Here is a 19,888-nt window from a genome sequence, read left to right as displayed (position 1 = left end):
CGGATATGCACAACTAAACTTGTGGTCCGGGCGGAACATTATTTGTGGGCGGGGTTCTCAACACAGTGCGAGCGTTACCAGGGGCGGAGCCGCAGCGTGCCTAGCAACCGGCACACGCGGCTGCACCCGGAACGCCCGCCCGCACAACCAGCCCGCGCCGCCTGGCCACGGCATCCCCGCAACGAGCCTGCCCGCGGTAAAATCATGGCCAGCCGAGCGCTGCCCCCCCGGGGTGCGGACCCGACCCGCCGTGCGGTAACCACGCTGCCGCACCGGCATCAGATACCCCCTGCTTACCTGACCGAAGCACGAGACGAGCCGACGCCGACCAATACTCACCCCAACCGAGACGAAAAAGAGCGGGACGTGCAGGAACCAGACGTGAACCGGAAGTACCAGGTACCTGGCCGCACGTCCCGTCCCCTGACCTGCGTGGGGGTTAATATAGCCAAGGGGCGTGGCCTCTGCCCCTCCCACAAATACAGGCTGCACGGCAGCCTTAACTATATATATATATATATACTTTAATTTTAGGTGGAAAGATAAAAAAACAGCAATTTTTACATTATTTTGTGGCATTTATTCACGGCGTTCACGGTGTGGTATAACTAATGTAACTTTATTATGTGGGTCCCTTCAATGATGACCATGCCACATTTCTATATATTTTTATATATTTTTTCTTTCCTCCTGAAGGCTGTCGGCTCCTCAACTGTCCCCCCTCCTCCTCCAGACTGAAAGGGAGTTGGGGCAGCTGCTTTAGGCTACTTTCACACTCGTGTTTTGGGCGGATACGTCATGGATCTGCAAAAACGGATCCGTTACAATAATACAACCACATGCATCCATCATGAACGGATCTGTTTGTATTTTCTAACATAGCCAAGATGGATCCGTCATGAACTCCATTGAAAGTCAATGGGAGACGGATCCGTTTTTGATTGTGCCAGATTGTCAAAGAAAACGCATCCGTCCCCATTGACTTGCATTGTGTGTCAGGTTGGCTCCGCTCCGTCAGGCGGACAGCAAAACACTGCAGGCAGCGTTTTTGTGTTCGCCTCCAGAGCGGAATGGAGACTGATCGGAGGCAAACTGAGCGGATCCTTATCTATTCAGAATGCATTAGGGCAAAACTGCTAATGTTAATCATTTTGGTCCTGTACGACATGCCAGCTCTTAAACAAGACTGGGCCCATGTCTCTAGCTGCTACCAATCAGGATATATGGGCAACTAAAGCAGTGCTGCCCCTTCTTTCCCCTTCTGTCTGAGCTGGACCCGGGCAAAAACTATTTGGTGGTTAACAGTTAAAGGGGTTTTCCGATATCTAAAATATTCCCCCAATGTCTGGGCCCCTTGTATGGATTATACTTGCAGGAGCAGAATCCTGCAGAATAAGATATTTACACTGCCCTATAAAGTTAGTTTCTCCTGCTCTCCCTGGACTCTACCTTGTGCTGTCAGCAGTTTTGCAATTCCCATTAAAGGGGTTATCCAATATCTAAAATATCCCCCCCAATGCTCTGACCCATTGTATGGATTATACTTGCCTGCTCCCAAGCATCCATGTCACTCCGGATCCACCGCATCTCCCCCGTCACTCGGATCAAAACATCCGGCAGCCAAGAGAAGGCCGCGACGGGGAAGCCCCCTTGAGGCTGGTCACCTGCTATTGGCTGTCCTTCCCCCCCATCGCCAGATGTTTTGATCGGAGTGACAGGGATATGCAGTGGCAGCTTTGCAGGGATAGAGCTGATCCGGAAGGCACCAGTGCTTGCAGTAGCACCACAGCCTTCTCAAAGCTTTCCCTTCATCGGTCACGTGGCCTTGGTGCAGCTCAGCTTCATAGAAGTGAATGGGGCTGAGCTGTGAAACCATGCACAGTCACTGTACAATGAGCACTGAGAAGGCCACAGCCGTGGGCACTGGTGGCTTCTCGGCTACCAGGTGTCGGACCCCCACCGATCAGATACTGATGACCTATCCAGAGGCTAGGTCATCGGTATTTAAATCCCAGAAAACCCCTTTAAATGTATCAAATTTGTCAGACCTTCTATAGAGGCCCCAGCACTCTGGGTGGAAGGATCGGGAGACGAGCTGATCAGGAGACGATTCCAGCTTAAATTCTCATGTCTTCCCATGGTAGTAGGGATGTCCCGATACCAGTATCGGGACTGATACCGGACATTTGCACGAGTACTTGTACTCGTGCAAATATCCCCGATACCACTGCCGATACCTGTGCGCCGCTTCTAAATGTGACTATGTCCGTTCGCGGCCTGCCCCTGCATCTCGCACAGCAAAACCAGCTTCTTCTTGCTCCCAGTCTCTGCCCCTCGCCCTGATTACCGCCGCTGTCCCCGGCTCCTCGCATGTTTAAGACTCCGCCCACAGCCATCCGACGTGACCAGTTCTGCGTGTGGTGTCTGGAAAGAGACTTTTCCTGCGGCTGCTCTGATTCACACTTTCCGCAGTGGCCGCCACCGTCCCCGGCATCTCCCCCCATGTTCCCGATGACTCCACCCACAGACATCTGACCTCCGGCCTCCTCAGAGTTCGCCTGCCAGTAGTTTTAAAAGTTATAGGAACCGACCCTAGTAAATGTATAAAGCTTAGTTAGAAGATTATAACCAGCCCATGTGGTCACAGACAGAAAGAAATAAAGGTGTTGTGTCTGTCTTCTATGGTCCTTCCCTTCCTGCAAGCTGCACATTGATCTCTAAAAGCAGGCATTAGGGCAAGAAGAAATATACATTACTGTATGATGGCCACAAGACTATTATACTGAGGAGGGAGGGGCTTCAAAAATTGTTGTCCTGACTCCTTACAGTAGCGTCTCCTTGTGGCCCCCATACGGTCTCCTTGTGGCTGCCCCCATACAGTGTAATGTCTCCTTGTGGCTGCCCCCATACAGTGTAATGTCTCCTTGTGGCTGCCCCCATACAGTGTAATGTCTCCTTGTGGCTGCCCCCATACAGTGTAACGTCTCCTTGTGGCTGCCCCCATACAGTGTAACGTCTCCTTGTGGCTGCCCCCATACAGTGTAACGTCTCCTTGTGGCTGCCCCCATACAGTGTAACGTCTCCTTGTGGCTGCCCCCATACAGTGTAACGTCTCCTTGTGGCTGCCCCCATACAGTGTAACGTCTCCTTGTGGCTGCCCCCATACAGTGTAACGTCTCCTTGTGGCTGCCCCCATACAGTGTAACGTCTCCTTGTGGCTGCCCCCATACAGTGTAACGTCTCCTTGTGGCTGCCCCCATACAGTGTAACGTCTCCTTGTGGCTGCCCCCATACAGTGTAACGTCTCCTTGTGGCTGCCCCCATACAGTGTAACGTCTCCTTGTGGCTGCCCCCATACAGTGTAACGTCTCCTTGTGGCTGCCCCCATACAGTGTAACGTCTCCTTGTGGCTGCCCCCATACAGTGTAACGTCTCCTTGTGGCTGCCCCCATACAGTGTAACGTCTCCTTGTGGCTGCCCCCATACAGTGTAACGTCTCCTTGTGGCTGCCCCCATACAGTGTAACGTCTCCTAACTCTCCTTGGAACCTCAAATGTTTTTTTTTTTTATTCATGTTGCCCATGACTTTGCCCACAGACCTCTATTACACTGCCTCTTGTACTTAAACAATGTTATAGTTCTGTTTTTGGGCCTTTTGGTTGGTCAGTGGTCACAAAATACATGTGTGTGTGTGTGTATTTTATTGTTAAAATTGGTATCGGTGAGTACTTAAAAGTATCGGTACTCGTACTCAATCTTAAAAAAATGGTATCGGGACATCCCTACATGGTAGTATTGACGCAGATTATTGAAACGTGGAAAAGTGAGGGCTAATGGTCATGGCGGGTACCCTGGCCCCCGTTCCTCAGATTATAACGTTTCTTTGTTTTATTTCAGCCACAGGTTTGGCTCAACTCTGTAAATCCCAAAAACAAAGCTGCTCTCGCCGAATGGATGATAAACTCAAAGGTCGAACTGTTGCAGGTGAATGGACAACGAAAATATGGTGGTCCACCTCCAGGTAAGTGCTCTACAGAGCTGTGTGATTTGTTTATTGGTCCTTTTCACATGGGACCATTTCCTCAGGTAGAAGTTGGCCGCTATATCCACCTTTGGACTGCAAGTTGAATTTGTCTGCACGTTTGCTTTTTTTCATGGAATTTTTTTTGCACTTTTTTTTTCTCTCCATGCTATTTTTTATTTTTTGTCTTTCTGGATTTTCAAAAGCACAGCGTTTTTGTTCCTTTTTTTTAATTATTTTTTATTAGGTGTTTTGATATCTCCTCTATAGGGGAAAACAGCAGTGGTAAGACACTCAGTGTTTTTTTATTAAGACTGGTGTTTGTACATCGGTTTTAATATCCCCCGTTGGATGCGCTTAATTTGTACTGAGGCACCTAGATCGATATCTGGGTCAGCTTGTAGCTAGCATAGATTTCTGTCATTCTTTATGCCAACTTTCTGGTGTAAATAATGATGACTGAGCTCGGCCCCCTTTTGGTAAAGTGACGAGGTTTGTCAGTGTCTGGCGTAGAGGGTCATAGTATAGTACATGGCAGGTTTTCAGTTCCATTCACTAGAATCAGGTTGTTTTGGTGGAAAGCACGAATGCTGAAAGCACGTCCTATACTTATCCACAAAATGAAGACCCATTGGAGTCAATGCAGCTTTAAAAAAATGTGGATGGCACATGGACCACGTCCATATTATGCAGATTCGTGGTTTGCGGACTGCAAAATACTGGTCGTGTGCAAAAGGCCTTAAAAATGAGATTATGCTGCAACTTTGTGCTGCAGATTTTCCATGCACAGCTCTGCGTGTATGTCTCGTGCAGCAGTACCTAATGACTGGCCATAGCTGTTGAGCTCTTATGAACACCTACACCCTGTGCGCCCGGTACCATGTGTAAAGTGAGGGATGCCATAACTGTTTGTGGTGATTGCCCTAACTGGTTATGTTGATGGCGATTGTGGTTACTTACCGTGTCCACTACACAATAGAGGAATCTTTGCATTCCCTGCATCAGAGCTACTCTGCAAAAGCTGGTTGGTGGGGATGCAGGGTGTGGGAGCTCTCCTGAGGATAGACTATCAATATTTAAGGTGTTATCCAATCCCTATAATGCCCCCCCAAAATGCCCAGGTCATACTTGCGCGGATGAGAACATTTGGTGACACGGTGGGAGTGTCTGGGGGCAACAAATAGCAGGCCACTACGGGGAAGAGCCTTCCTACCATCGCTGGTGAAGGTCATCAGTATCTGATCGGTGGGGTTCTGACTAGGGATCGACCGATATTGATTTTTTAGGGCCGATACCGATAATCAGTGAACTTTCAGGCCGGTAGCTGATAATTTATACCGATATTCTGTGAATTTTCGATTTTGAAAAAATTAATTCCTACACAAATCTGCTGAAAATGAATGTTTATTGTTAACGTGTAGTTTTTTTTTTTTTTTTGTAAATCTTTCTTTTTCATTTATAATTAATATATATTTTTTTACTATTAGCCACCTTAGGGACTAGAACCCTCGTCCTATTCACCCTGATAGATCTCTTTCAGGGTGAATAGGATCTCGCACTGTCCCTGCTGCCCTGTGCTTTGTGCACATATAAGCAAGGGAGCTGACTATGGCAGCAAGGGCTTCAGTAGCGTCCTGGCTGCCATGGTAACCAATCGGAGCCCCAGCATTACACTGCTGGGGCTCCAATCAGAACTGCCACCAATGATTAATACTAGAGGGTGGGGGGTGCACTGCGCCACCAATGAAGATGACTCAATTCATATACAGGAGGCAGGAGCTGGCTGCAGAATCACATAGCCGACCTCTGAGCGGTAGCTGCGATCCGCGGCAGTTAACACCTCAGGTGAGGGGTTAACGATCGCAGCTACTTGTCACAGAGGTCGGGAGCCGGCTATGTGATTCTGCAGCCAGATCCCGCTTCCTGTATATGAATTAATGAGAGAGGTATAGTCTTTGGTGGAGCAGTGGCCACAGCCCCTCCTCTTCTCCTCCCTCCTCGATCCCAGGTTCTGACACCCGAGACCTCCACAGATCAGCTGTTTGAGACACTCACAGTATGGCCGTGGCCTTCTCTCGGCTCACCAAGCAGCAACATTTCATTGAGGCTGAGCTGCGCCTAGGCCATGTGACCAATGAACGTGATGTCACATGACCTAGGGAAGACTGCGTGCCTTCTCAAACAGCTGATCGGCAGGGGCCCCAGGTGTCAGACTTCCACTGATCAGATACTGATGACCTGTACAGAGGATTGGTTATCAGTAAAAACCTCTCGGGGGAAAAACTTCAAATTTGAAATCCTACCCGTGATATCATTGAGGGACCTTCATCTATGGCTCTGGAACACCTAATAGCACGACAGTAGTTTACTGCTGATCACTGGTAGTCCCAGCAGCAGAAAACTTGATTAAATGAGAAAAATAATTTGACTAGACAGTGGTCCCAACACCAAACGGATACTTATCCCCGTCCTATAGGATGGCTCTTTACCTTGGGATACCCCCTTTCACTGGGTGATGTTTTAGAACAACTGTGAAGTCTGTAAGAGGACCTTAAAGTGCGATAACTGATTTCTTTAATTTTCTTTTTGGTGCAGGTTGGTTTGGAGAGGCCCCTCCACTTGGCTCTGAAATTTTTATCGGCAATCTTCCACAGGAAGTGTATGAAGACCTACTGATCCCTCTTTTCCAAAGAGTCGGAAAACTGTATGAGTTTCGTCTCATGATGACATTTAGTGGGTTAAACCGTGGCTTTGCATATGCCCGGTATTGCACGAGACGGATGGCAGAGCAAGCCATTGAACAGCTCTGTGGTTTTGAAATACAGCCGGGTTTTAAAATATTGGTCTGCAGAAGCACAGAGAAGAGTGAACTTGCGCTGGATGGCCTGCCGGGATTTCTCACTAAAGCTACCCTAGAGGGTATCCTGGGGAAAATGACGACTGGCGTATGTTCAGTTTCTCTGTATGCCAGCCCTTCATCGGATGCAAAAAATCTAGCAATTGTGAAGTACAACTCCCACAGGGCGGCCGCCCTGGCTAAGAAAAGCCTTTGTGAAGGTTTGTGTGTTTCTTTAGTCTGTCCTATATTTGTTTTTGTAGCTCAGTGCTCCCCACAACCCTTTTATTTTTCATGCCTTCAAAGGGACATTTCAGTTTCAACAAATAGTTGCACAATTTTCTAATATACATTGTGCATTGAGGAGGACCAGTCACATGTTCGGACATGTTGTCTTTAGTAACTACTGTATTACAAGTTACAGTAGTTTGTCCAAAATGTTTTGTGCTGAGGAGGCCAAGACCACTTGTGTCCTGCGCCAAGTATAAAGCTGGCCACGCACATCAGATGAGCATCGGCTTTAACCAATGATTTTGGTGGGACTGGCCGAACATCTAATGAGCGTGGGAGTGTTCTGATGGCAGATGTGTGGGTGGGATGGGGTGAAGGATCGATTTGATCAACATTCTGAAAAATGCTGTATATGAAACCCCCCTAGAGGGGTTTGAGGAACTGTTGCGGGAGGCAGGAACTGGCTAAGGAACAATGCAGTGTGTAATCGCCCTTCTTGATACTGTCCTCCTCCGCCTCAACACCTCCTGGAAGACCTGCTTGTAGCCTAGATTTGTACTCATGCATTAATGGTTTATGTATATAATGGACTTGTTGCCTTTCAACAGGTGTCCAGGTTCTGTACGGCTGTCCTTTCACCGTAGACTGGCTTCAGCATTCCCTAAAGCAAAAGGCACAGGCTGGCACCCTGGCAAAGCCTAATTTATACCTTCCTCAGAAAGTACAAGAAAATACCATCAGTCAGGAGACCGTGGCACCCAGTGCCATCCAGTGTCTTGACCTCCTCTGTGAGAAGGTGAAGCTGGGTCAGCCACTGTACAAAATAAAGTTCCTGAGCCTTGGTACTTGCGGGTGGCTGAGGTTTTGGTACTTGGTCTTGATCCCGAAGCATGGTGTGCCCTTTACTGGATATTCCTGGCTGCTTGGAGACCAGCTCATACCCACAGAGAAGTATCAGCAAGCTAAAGAAATGGTGGCCATGCACGTACTGCATGAATTGGGTAAGTGCCTGCTGTTCAGCTTTAAAAAAAGAAAATTAAAATAGGCTAAAATCAAACTCTGGTCAAATGGGCTTTTGGGATCTGGAGGAAAAGAAAAAATGGCATGACCCCAAAATGTAAAAAGTCCACATGGATTTGAATTTCAGTGAATTAACGACTAAATTCTGCAACAAAGTACTGTACAGTCCTGGCCAAAAGTTTTGAGACTAATGCTAATTTTGGTTTTCACAGTTTGGCGCTTCACTGTTTATCAGTGCTTGGAGTTTATCACAATTTGTGTTTTTTGTTTGTCCACCTCCTTTTTGAGGATTGACCACAGGTTTTCAATGGGATTGAGATATAGGGCATTTCCTGGCCATGGACCCAAAATTTTAATGGGGCTTTCATCATAAAAAATAACTTTACCCCATTCCTCTGCAGATATTTTTTCTTAGAGAGAAGTGGCTTCTTTGCTTCTCTTCTTGACACCAGGCCATACTTGAAAAGCCCTCGCCTCCCTGCATGCTAACCCTAAAGCATCCTGGGACCGATCATGTTGCTTCTCATCCAAGATTTTGCCGAAGAGCACTGCCATGAAGAAAGAATGGGTTTAAAACATCCTCCAACAGCATCTTCTCCCAATGGTCCAGGAGCAATTTGGTGATGAACAATGCTTTCTCCAGCACGATGGAGCACCAAGTCACAAGGCAGAAGTGATGACTAAGTGGCTTGGTGAACAAAACACTTGAAATTTTGGGTCCATGGCCAGGAAACTCCTTTCAGTGGTGACATGTAAGTGAACCGCCAGTTACAGAAGGGATTACATAATCTTTTTTTATTCCATCCACATAGTGTAGCGGATTTTGCTTAGTTGCAGCCCAGATGGGCAGCGCCGCCTGCTGCTCCTCTCTATGCAGTAGGACTTGCTGCCTCCTGCTTCTATACTAGACTTTTGTCTCCATTGCAGGAGCCAGATCTGTAGGATGTACAGTAATGCCATTTTACAGCTGTGGCTGCAATACTGGAGCCGCTCCGATTTTTAGTGCGTAGCTACAAGGAGCGCGACCATTCATTGCTGCTATTTAGATGCATGATATGTAATTAGAGAAAATATTTAGCATCACTCTTTTGTACTGTAACTTTATTTTTATTTTTTATTATACATAGAATTTAATACTGTGCTATGTGTCTACTGTAATTTGCTTTTACCTAGGTGTTTGCAAAAATAATCCTGTTATTTTTGTCTTCCAGGGTACATCTTTGACTAGTCACCTTTTTAGACTGAAGATTCCTCGTTTTTATGTTTTTATATCCACCGTTGTATTGAGTGCATTTGGCACTTCAATATGAATGTCCATGATTGTCTTCCATGTTATTTTATAGTGGGGCCGGTCACTGCATCGACGTTACACCCATCACTCAGTGTCTAGGTCACCTCTGTCAGACTGCCAGGTTGCAGATTATTAGAGCACCTTTATCGCACATTTTTGTTGTGTTTTTTGCACTTTTGCATCTTTTGTAATGTTCATCATGTAACCATGTTTTGCACAGTGTGTGCACTTTCTTGAGCACTACACAAGCCTTGTGTTTTTTTTTGTTTTGTTTTTTCAGACTTTTTGTTTAAGATATTTTTACAATTTATGAAAAGAAGTGACTTGTAATTTTTTTTAAATTTTGCAAATTATTTGACTTGTGTCTTGCGTTTCTTTTATTGCCCCTCCTTCAGTTTTAAAATTTTCCTTTCAATTCATTTGGGATTTTGTAAGGTATAATGTATACCGCTTGATGGTCTATGACAGAAATGTGCAACGTGCAGCCCTCTAAGCTGTTGCAAAACTCCCAGCATGCCCTAATAGCTGTAGGCTGTCCAGGTATGCTGGGAGTTGTAGTTCTGTTACAGCTGGAGGGCCGCAGGTTGGGCATCCCTGGTCTATATTACGGTTCTAGACAAATCTTAAAGGAGGATTTCCATCTCAGACATTGGCGGCATATCACTAGGATATGCCCCCAATGTCTGATAGGTGCAGGTCCCACCTATTCTCACAATGGAGCCTGCAGAGTCCCAGAGGGTGCATGCGTGGCCGCCCTTCATTACTATGAAGTGCGCTCAATATAGCTGAGCACAAGCTCAACCATTTCCGTCAGCCCCATAGAAATGAATGGAGCGGTGGTTGCGCTTGTGCAGTGCTCCTCCCATCCACTTCCATGAGACTTCTGAAAATGGACAAGTGTGCCGCTCGACTATTTTCGGCGTTCCCATAGGAATATAAAGAAGGTGGCTGCACATGTGCGGTGCGCCCTCCAGGACTTTGTGGGCTCTGATCTCAGTATATGCCCCCAGTGTCATAGGCCATCAATGTCAGATTGGTTCAGGTCCCACCTCATGTACACTTCAAGGATTTTTTTTTTTCTGCGCGGATTTCCAAATCTGCAGCATGTCAGTTATGTTCTTGTGGTTTTAACTTCAGAGTTTTAAAAGAATATAGAGATCTGAGGCAAAACTGCACCAAAAACCACTATTAAAAATGGCTTTTTTTGGTGCGGTTTGGGTGTAGAAAGGCACAGACATTACTGTGTATCTTCTGCGTGTTCACCCGTACCCTTAGGCCTCTTTCACACGGACGTCGCGTGTGTCAGGGCCGGATAGGATGCAGGTGTGTCGCGGGAAAATGTGTGAATTTTCCGTGCGAGTGCAAAGCGTTTTAATGCGTTTTGCACGCGCGTGAGAAAAATCGACATGTTTAGTACCCGGACTTCACAGAAGTTTGGGTTAGATATTCTGTCGATTTTAACATTTTCCCTTATAACATGGTTATAAGGGGCTCGTCTTCTTTCTTCTTTGATGACCTGGGAGAAAAAGGACCTTTGGTGACATCACTGCGCTCATGTGGTCCATCACGTGGCCCATCACCATGGTGATGGACCATGTGATGAGCGCAGGGACGTCACCAAACGTCCTTTTCCTCCCAGGTCATCAAAGACAGAAGAGAAGCCGGGCAGCACGAACAAGTGGATGAGGCGAGTTATTTTTTTAACCCCTCCATCCCTAATTTTACTTGGCATTGCCAAGAATGCTATTTTTCCTTATAACCATGTTATAAGGGAAAATAATAAAGATCGGGTCCCCATCCCGATCGTCACCTAGCAACCATGCGTGAAAAACACAATATAGAGCATGCTGCGATTTTCACGCAACGCACAAGTGATGCGTGAAAATCACCGCATATGTGCACAGCCCCATAAAAATGAATGGGTCCGGAGTCAGTGCGGGTGCAATGCGTTCACCTCACGCATTGTGCCCGTGTGAAAGAGGCCTTACACTCCTCTCCCCAGGAGTACCCATGCATGATCTGCCAGGCAGGAATTTGTATGGATGTATCGGGGGAAGGATAGCTTTTGGCTAAAGAGGTCGTTCATCCAATAGCCATTGAAGGTGTCAATGATAGAGAGACGTTTATCAAGACTGGCATATCCATACACCAGGCTTGATCTCCCTTTTGTGGGCGTGTGATTCACCCAATTTATTAAAAGGCAATGCCCTCTGCCCGGCTGTGCGCCAGGCACTGAAGTCTGCTGTTTCAGGATGCTGCTGCACTCGATGCTGCTGCAACGCAGGCTCCTGGCGGCTTTCCAAGGACAGCGCTGTACATCATATAGTGGTAGTACATGGTATTGCAGCTTAACACCATTGACTTGAATGGGACTGAGCTGCAACTAGGCCATGTGACCGATGTACAGTGATTTCACTGGCCTAGGCAGAGGCTGCGGCGCTCTTCTAATTGGCAGGGGTTCCAGGTGATGCACCCATGCAGATCTGATACTGATGACCTATCCTAACAATTACTCATAAATATACACTGCTCAAAAAAATAAAGGGAACACTTAACACTTAAACAACACAATGTAACTCCAAGTCAATCACACTTCTGTGAAATCAAACTGTCCACTTAGGAAGCAACACTGAGTGACAATCAATTTCACATGCTGTTGTGCAAATGGGATAGACAACAGGTGGAAATTATAGGCAATTAGCAAGACACCACCAATAAAGGAGTGGTTCTGCAGGTGGTGACCACTGACCACTTCTCAGTTCCTATGCTTCCTGGCTGATGTTTTGGTCACTTGAATGCTGGCGGTGCTTTCACTCTAGTGGTAGCATGAGACGGAGTCTACAACCCACACAAGTGGCTCAGGTAGTGCAGCTTATCCAGGATGGCACATCAATGCGAGCTGTGACAAGAAGGTTTGCTGTGTCTGTCAGCGTAGTGTCCAGAGCATGGAGGCGCTACCAGGAGGAAGGCCAGTACATCAGGAGACGTGTAGGAGGGCAACAACCCAGCAGCAGGACCGCTACCTCCGCCTTTGTGCAAGAAGGAACAGGAGGAGCACTGCCAGAGCCCTGCAAAATGACCTCCAGCAGGCCACAAATGTGCATGTGTCTGCTCAAACGGTCAGAAACAGACTCCATGAGGGCCCGACGTCCACAGGTGGGGGTTGTGCTTACAGCCCAACACCGTGCAGGACGTGCCAGAGAACACCAAGATTAGCAAATTCGCCACTGGTGCCCTGTGCTCTTCACAGATGAAAGCAGGTTCACACTGAGCACATGTGACAGTGTCTGGAGATGCCGTGGAGAACGTTCTGCTGCCTGCAACATCCTCCAGCATGACCAGTTTGGCATTGGGTCAGTAATGGTGTGGGGTGGCATTTCTTTGGAGGGCCGCACAGCCCTCCATGTGCTTGCCAGAGGTAGCCTGACTGCCATTAGGTACCGAGATGAGATCCTCAGACCCCTTGTGAGACCATATGCTGGTGCGGTTGGACCTGGGTTCCTCCTAATGCAAGACAATGCTAGACCTCATGTGGCTGGAGTGTGTCAGCAGTTCCTGCAAGACGAAGGCATTGATGCTATGGACTGGCCCGCCCGTTCCCCAGACCTGAATCCAATTGAGCACATCTGGGACATCATGTCTCGCTCTATCCACCAACGTCACGTTCCACCACAGACTGTCCAGGAGTTGGCAGATGCTTTAGTCCAGGTCTGGGAGGAGATCCCTCAGGAGACCGTCCGCCACCTCATCAGGAGCATGCACAGGCGTTGTAGGGAGGTCATACAGGCACGTGGAGGCCACACACACTACTGAGCCTCATTTTGACTTGTTTTAAGGACATTCCATCAAAGTTGGATCAGCCTGTAGTGTTTTTCCACTTTAATTTTGAGTGTGACTCCAAATCCAGACCTCCATGGGTTAAAAAATTAATTTCCATTTTTTTTATTTTTGTGTGATTTTGTTGTCAGCACATTCAACTATGTAAAGAACAAAGTATTTCAGAAGAATATTTAATTCAGATCTAGGATGTTATTTTTGTGTTCCCTTTATTTTTTTGAGCAGTGTATTTTCCTGGATATTACTGTGTAGCACCACCAAAGGAGTAATAATGTGCATGCATACTTGCTCAGCTCCAATGGAAGTGAGTGGAGCATGCTAGAAATGTAGTTTCACAACAGCTGCAGGTTGCTGACCCCTGGTCTACATTTTAAACAGGATTAGTAAATCTTCCCAGCGTGTGATTTCGGTCCTTAATGGACATAAGAACTCTACAGAGTTTTAAAAGCCTCTAAGTTTAAAGTCGTTATCGGCTGATTAAACTCCAACTTCCCAACATGCAGTGTAACGAAAAATGCTTCATCATTATTGTCTCTGACCTGTGGCATTCACGTTAACCATCTGTAACTAATCACCTTTGCAGAAAAGCAGAGGTGCCAAATTAATTTAAATGGAATTGTCCTGTACACCTCTCCGCCACTAGATGGCGCACAGAATCCACGAATGCTGCTGCGCTTTTTTAAAACTTCTGCTGTAAGGAGCTTGTGCGTGTATTTCTGCAGCTATCACACAGGATCCAGAAAAAAGATTGTCACATTGACTTAGATTAACAAAACAGATAATCGTTGTGCAGTTAGTTTTAGTTTCATGCCTGCCAAGCATGCTTCTTCTGAATTACCAGGCTATGCTGAATGGCAAGGCTCAGGATGTGCGCGTAACGGCAAATCCCATCCCGGTGATTGGCAGACGCTGATTTAATTCCAGAGATTAAAAGTAGAAAAATCGGTATTAAAAGATATATACACAGCAGAGTCACATTGGATATTTGCTGGTGCTCATAATGGAGTAAGGGCTCATGGACTCCCACTCTGTGCTTCTGTGGGGTCCGTGACTCCGTTCCGCACTGGACCTTCCAGATTGAATGGTTTTGTGGCCCGAAATATGGCTTGGCTGGCGCATGAATCCTAAGGGAGAGTTCACATCTCCATATTTTTTGTGCTTCTGATCCATCAGAAGAACAAAAAATATATATATTTGGATCCTGTAAAAATTTCAATAAACCAGTCTTGTTGCACATTTGGCATCTGTTCGAGCAATTTCTGTCTGAGATTTTTTTAAATTTTTTTTAATTTTTTTTTAAAGAGGACCTTTCACCAGAGGAAAGCCTCTAAACTAACTATACAGAAGTGTAGATCGGCGCCCAGGGATCCCGCTGCACTTACTGTTATCCCCAGGCGCCGCTCCGTTCTCCGGTTATAGCCTCCGGTATGTAAGTAGTTAGGCTCCACCCAGTTGAACCTGCCGTGGTCTCCTTCTCCTATGCTGTAGCGCTGGTCAATCGCAGCGCTCAGCTCATAGCCTGGCTATGAGCTGAGCGCTGCGATTGGCCAGCGCTACAGCATAGGAGAAAAAGACGCGGGCAGGATCAAGTGGGTGGAGCCTAACTACTTACATACCGGAGGCTATACCGGGCGAACGGAGCGGCGCCCAGGGATAACAGTAAGTGCAGCGGGATCCCTGGGCGCCGCTCTACACTTCTGTATAGTTAGTTTAGAGGCTTTCCTCTGGTGAAAGGTCCTCTTTAAGATGGACGGAAATGGATGCCAAATGTGCAAGAGGATCAGTAAAAAAAACAGATCAGAAGAATGGAAAGTAAAACTGAGATGTGAATTCTCCTTAACCACCATGTGCAGCACGGACAGCACCTAAATGGGCTGGTGGTGACTCCATAAGGTCCTGGTAGGTTGTCACAGGTATCTGGAGTCATACAGACTGCAGTGCATCCCCCAGCCGCTGGAGGGTGTGTGGAGGAGGATTCATAGAGTGAACACAACCATCGAGGTGGTCCCACAGATGCTCAGTTGTGTGTAACTGGGAAATTAGGGGGCCAGGGTAGTACTTGGAAGTCTTGGCCATGTTCTTCCAACTAATGTTGGACATTTCTAGGCATGTGACATGCCGCATTGACTTTCTGAAGACCACATCCTAACCCCAGGGAAGACAATCGGCATGTATGGGTGTACGTGATCTGCATAGATGGATTTATACCCAAGTCAGTTGAGAGCGCCTTCCACATGGATGAGCGGGCCCAGAGAATGCCAGGAAAACATACCCCAGACGATGACACTGCCACCACCAGCTTGTTCTTCCAGCAATAGTTGCAGGGTGTTTGTTCTCTGATGTTCCTTGCCTGACAAGCCAATGTCCACCCATTTGATGAAGCAGAAACCGTGAATCACTGGAGAAGACAACCCTTTATCAATCAGCAGATGTCCCATTCTGAAAAATTGAAGCCGTTTCTGCCGATGCAACTTTGTTAGAGATGCACTGACCATCCATCTGCTTCAGTATCCCAGAGTAGGGCTAGCTGAACTGTTGTGATCGCCCCGCCTTCACTCTCGTTGTGAGCTGCTCCTCTGTAGCTTTGTAGTCTGTCTTTGCACATCTTTGTAACTGATGTTCACCTCTCACATCAATGGCACATGGTGCGCCACAGTTTCCACGTCGCTTATTCACAATGGTACCATTTGTCTACTCGCCATATGCTTTCACCACAGCAGCACAAGAACAGTTCACAAACTGCGCAGCTTCAGAAATCCCGTCAGCCTTGGCCCAAAAGCCAATAATCGTCTGTTTTTGCAGCTCTGGTAAATTGCCCTTTTTACCCATGACAGCAATGAGGTAAATGTGTGCAGACATGGTATCATACATCTTACATGCCCACCAAGCCAGCTCACCACACGTGACTTCCTTCATGAGCTACAAGCTGTGAAGGTCCTAGTAGTTGGACCGCAAACAATCATGAAGTGATACCATATCCCAGCAACGTTAATACCCCTTTAACTCCTTCCTGGGATCTACTGTACATGTATGACAGATGTCATATATTTAAACATGACACTTGCTTAGACCTGTTTTACACAGCAGACACCCATTAGCAGAGGCCGTGATCGGAGACAACTCCGATTGCTGACTTTTAACCCTTCAGATGCATATGCAGCCACAATGTGAGCGGTCATTTATGAGGAGCACTCCCAATAACCGAACGGCTCCCCTACGACAAGAGTGCGAGGCCTGCCATAGTGAAGTTCCTTCCAAGTCCTGCCTTTGATAGGAATGTGGTGATTCACTGCAGTCTGTGGTCTAAGCCAGGCATGCTCAACCTGCGGCCCTCCAGCTGTTGTAAAACTACAACTTCCACAATGCCCTGCTGTAGGCTGTTCGGGCATGCTGGGAGTTGTAGTTTTGCAACAGCTGGAGGGCCGCAGGTTGAGCATGCCTGGTCTAAGCAATCACACGATCGTGTGTTAAAGTCCCCTATGGGGAGCTAAAAATAGATGTAAAAAAAAGTTTCGAAAAATATAAAAAACTAAAATATCTAAAATTCAAATCCCCATTTCCTCATTATACAAATAAAAATAAACAATAAAAAAATAAAGATCATTAGTATTGCTGCGTCCCAAAATGCCCGAACTATTAAAATATAAAAGTATGTATCCTGTATGGTAAATGATGAAATGAAAAAAAAAAAATTCTAAAAGCCTGATTGACAATTTTTTGTTGCCTTACCTCCCCAAAAAATTGAATCAAAAATTCATACACAACCCAGAATGGTGTCAATGAATAATACAGCTCACCCCGCCAAAAGGTCCATAGATGTAAATATAAAAAAAGGAGCTCTGAATATGCTGATGAAAAGAAAACCATTCATTTTTTCTTTTAAGTATTAAAACACAAGAATAACTATAAGGGCTCATGCACACGACCGTGGGCTGCCCGTGGTCGTATTGTGCCCCGCAATCCGGTAGATGCGGAACGGAGGCACTACGGAGGGCTTCCGTGGGTTTTCTGTCCGTGCCTCCGCACCGCAATAAAATAGTGTATTTTTTTTGCGGTGCAGACAGATCAAGTTAAATGGGTCTGGATTTGTCTGCGGCCGCCACACGGATGTTGCCCTGCATTGGGGACCAGAAATTGCGGACCCCAATGCACGGAACGGCCAGCACACAGTCGTGTGCATCAGCCCTAAAAATGTAGCATCGCTGTAATCATACTGACCCCCAGAATGAAGTGAACATGTTAGTTTCACCGCCTAGGGAACGCCGTAGCTTATGCAACCCATAAAAGAATGCTGGAATTGCATTCCCCCCCCCCCCCCCCCCCCTCAGCAATAATAAATGGCGTCATTAAAAAGTACAACTTGTACCGCAAATAACAAGCCCTCATATACGACTATGTGAACGGAAAAATATGGCTCCTGGAAGGCAGGGAGGCACAAAAAAGTGAAGGGGTTAAGGAAATGTTCTGGTTTGGAGGCTAGCGGGGGATCATCATGGCTGACCTCTGCAGTTGTCTTTCATGCCCTGGTGTACAGACTGTGCAGTATTATTTGGACATTATACCATATGACATTTGGGGGATGCATCAGCAGAAAGCGCTGCAAAGAGAACCGTCCAAACCTAAGGTCAGCCCTGAGGATAAGGGCTCGTGCACACGACCGATGGATGTTCTGCAGTTTGTGGAATGGAACTGCCGGCCCCTAATGGACCAGTCTTATCCTTGTCCGTAATGCAGACAACAATAGGACATGTTCTATTTTTTTCCGAAACGGCCATGTGGACTTACAGACACAGAATGCACATGCAGTCTTTTCCGTTTTTGAAGTGAATACGGGCCGCAAAGAAAATTGAACAATACATTTGTGTGTATTAGCCCTAATACATGGGGCCCTGCCCCTGCAGTGCACAGAGGAGTCGATGACAACACCTGGTATATATATATATATTTTTTTTAAATTTCTCCAGGATCTGATCGTCACATCGATCGCTTTCTCTGTGATACAGAATTGGCAATCGAGACGCTGCCGGCGAGAATTCAGTATTCACCTTAATACAATACAATATTGTAATTGGCGCATTTTAGCTAACAAGCGAACACTGCAAAATGTACCGCAGGCAGCAGCTCACCACTGGGACGGTCTGGTGCGTACAGTAGGAGGAGCCCAGCTTACAATAGAGTGCAGCAGGATGTGGCTGATAATTGCCGTATTTGCATTCTACAGTACAGTCCTATCCAGGAGAAATTCATGGGCTCAATGAAGCAAAGTCGTCGGTAAAGGGGTTGGCTGATCTCCGGCATTAATGGCATATCGCTAGGATGTGACATCAGTGTCAGACAGGTAAGGGTCCAACCTCTGGGACCCATTCTTCTCTAGAGAAAAGGGCCTCCTAAATGAAGGAGAACGCACAGCGCGTGCACGGCGTAATCTCTATTCATCGCTATGGGAGAATCGAAAAAATGGCCGAGCAAGCGCGCACGGCTATTTTCAGAAGTCCCATTGCTGTAAATCCAGAGAGTGCAGCTCAAGGACGGCCACCTCTCCAGTCACTTGTGTGGGACTTCACTTAACTATTTTTGTAACTCCCATGGCGGTAAATGGATTGTGGCTGCTCATGCGTGACTGCTCCGTTCTGGAGACAGGAGCGAGCCCCAGAGGTGGGATCCGCACCTGTCTGCCATTAAAGGGGTTGGCCATTTTCTGAGAACATTTTAGAAATGGCTTCGTCTGATGTATACTGCCTCCTCTTCTGTGAAGAAGGAGTCCACTCCCTCTCAACCACTTAGATGCTGCCATCACTATTGACCGCTGCATCTAAGGGGTTAAATGGCCCTGATAGGTGCTTCTGCTGATCCAGCCCATCAGAGCAAGAGCCCAGCTGTCATGTGAGAGCCAAGCCCCAGCTCTCCATAGCACAGCAGACCTGTGCAGTGCTTAGACTAGGCTAAGTTTTTTTTTGGGGGATAGCCATCCTTACCCTGAAGTAGCACAGACCCTTTAGGGTCCATTCACATGTCTGTAAGTGTTTTGCGGATCCGCAAAACACGGACACCGGCAATGTGCGTTCCACATTTTGCGGACCGCACATCGCCGGCACTTAATAGACAATTAGATTTCTGGAACGGAATTGCAGGCCCGGAAGTGCGGGTCCGCAATTCCGTATCCAGGCAGCACATCGTGCGGCCCCGCAGAAATGAATGGGTCCGCAATTCCGTTCCGCAAAAAGCCGAACAGAATTGTGGACGTGTGAATGGGGCTTTATTCAGCTGTTTGAGAGGGGCTCATTAACACGACCGTATGTATTTTGTGGTCCGCAAAACACGGATCCGCGAAAAAAAAAAAAAAACTAAAACATTTACATCCGTTACATCAGTTTTTTTGCGGATCCATTGTAAAAATGCCTGTCCGTGTCCGCAGAACGGACAAGAATAGGACATTGTTCTATTTTTTTGCTGAACAGACTTGCAGACATATGGCTACGGAATGCACACGGAGTAATTTCTGTTTTTTTGTATGGCCCATTGAAATGATTGACTCCGCAGACAGGCCGAAAAAGAAAACGGAACTGTCCCAGACAGAAAATACGTTCATGTGCATGAGCTTTAAAGCTGGCCATGTACTTTAAACAGCTGAGCGTCCGCTGTCTTTCCCGAC

At 46.9% G+C, this 19,888-nt stretch overlaps 1 protein-coding gene across 1 annotated transcript; it reads left to right on the top strand.

Annotated features, from left to right (window-relative positions):
• The first annotated feature begins 204 nt into the window (after positions 1–204).
• DND1 (DND microRNA-mediated repression inhibitor 1) lies at positions 205–9,437 on the top strand. The gene is made up of 5 exons (XM_040422479.1): positions 205–381; positions 3,898–4,021; positions 6,617–7,078; positions 7,697–8,089; positions 9,320–9,437. The coding sequence occupies exons 1-5, from the start codon at positions 205–207 to the stop codon at positions 9,334–9,336; spliced, it is 1,173 nt and encodes a 390-aa protein (XP_040278413.1). The 3' UTR covers positions 9,337–9,437.
• The last annotated feature ends 10,451 nt before the right edge of the window (positions 9,438–19,888 follow it).

This window comes from Bufo bufo, chromosome 3, assembly GCF_905171765.1.
Source record: "Bufo bufo chromosome 3, aBufBuf1.1, whole genome shotgun sequence".
Lineage (NCBI taxonomy): Eukaryota > Metazoa > Chordata > Amphibia > Anura > Bufonidae > Bufo > Bufo bufo.
Note: the sequence above shows the minus strand (reverse complement) of the source record. Positions and strands in the feature narration are given on the sequence as shown.

Excerpts from the sequence above, each read along its gene's own strand:
- DND1 (XM_040422479.1), top strand. The coding sequence starts at position 205 with ATGGCCAGCCGAGCGCTGCCCCCCCGGGGTGCGGACCCGACCCGCCGT. Across the intron at positions 4,022-6,616 it reads ATATGGTGGTCCACCTCCAG|GTTGGTTTGGAGAGGCCCCT; the intron begins GTAAGTGCTCTA and ends TTTTTGGTGCAG. Across the intron at positions 7,079-7,696 it reads TAAGAAAAGCCTTTGTGAAG|GTGTCCAGGTTCTGTACGGC; the intron begins GTTTGTGTGTTT and ends GCCTTTCAACAG.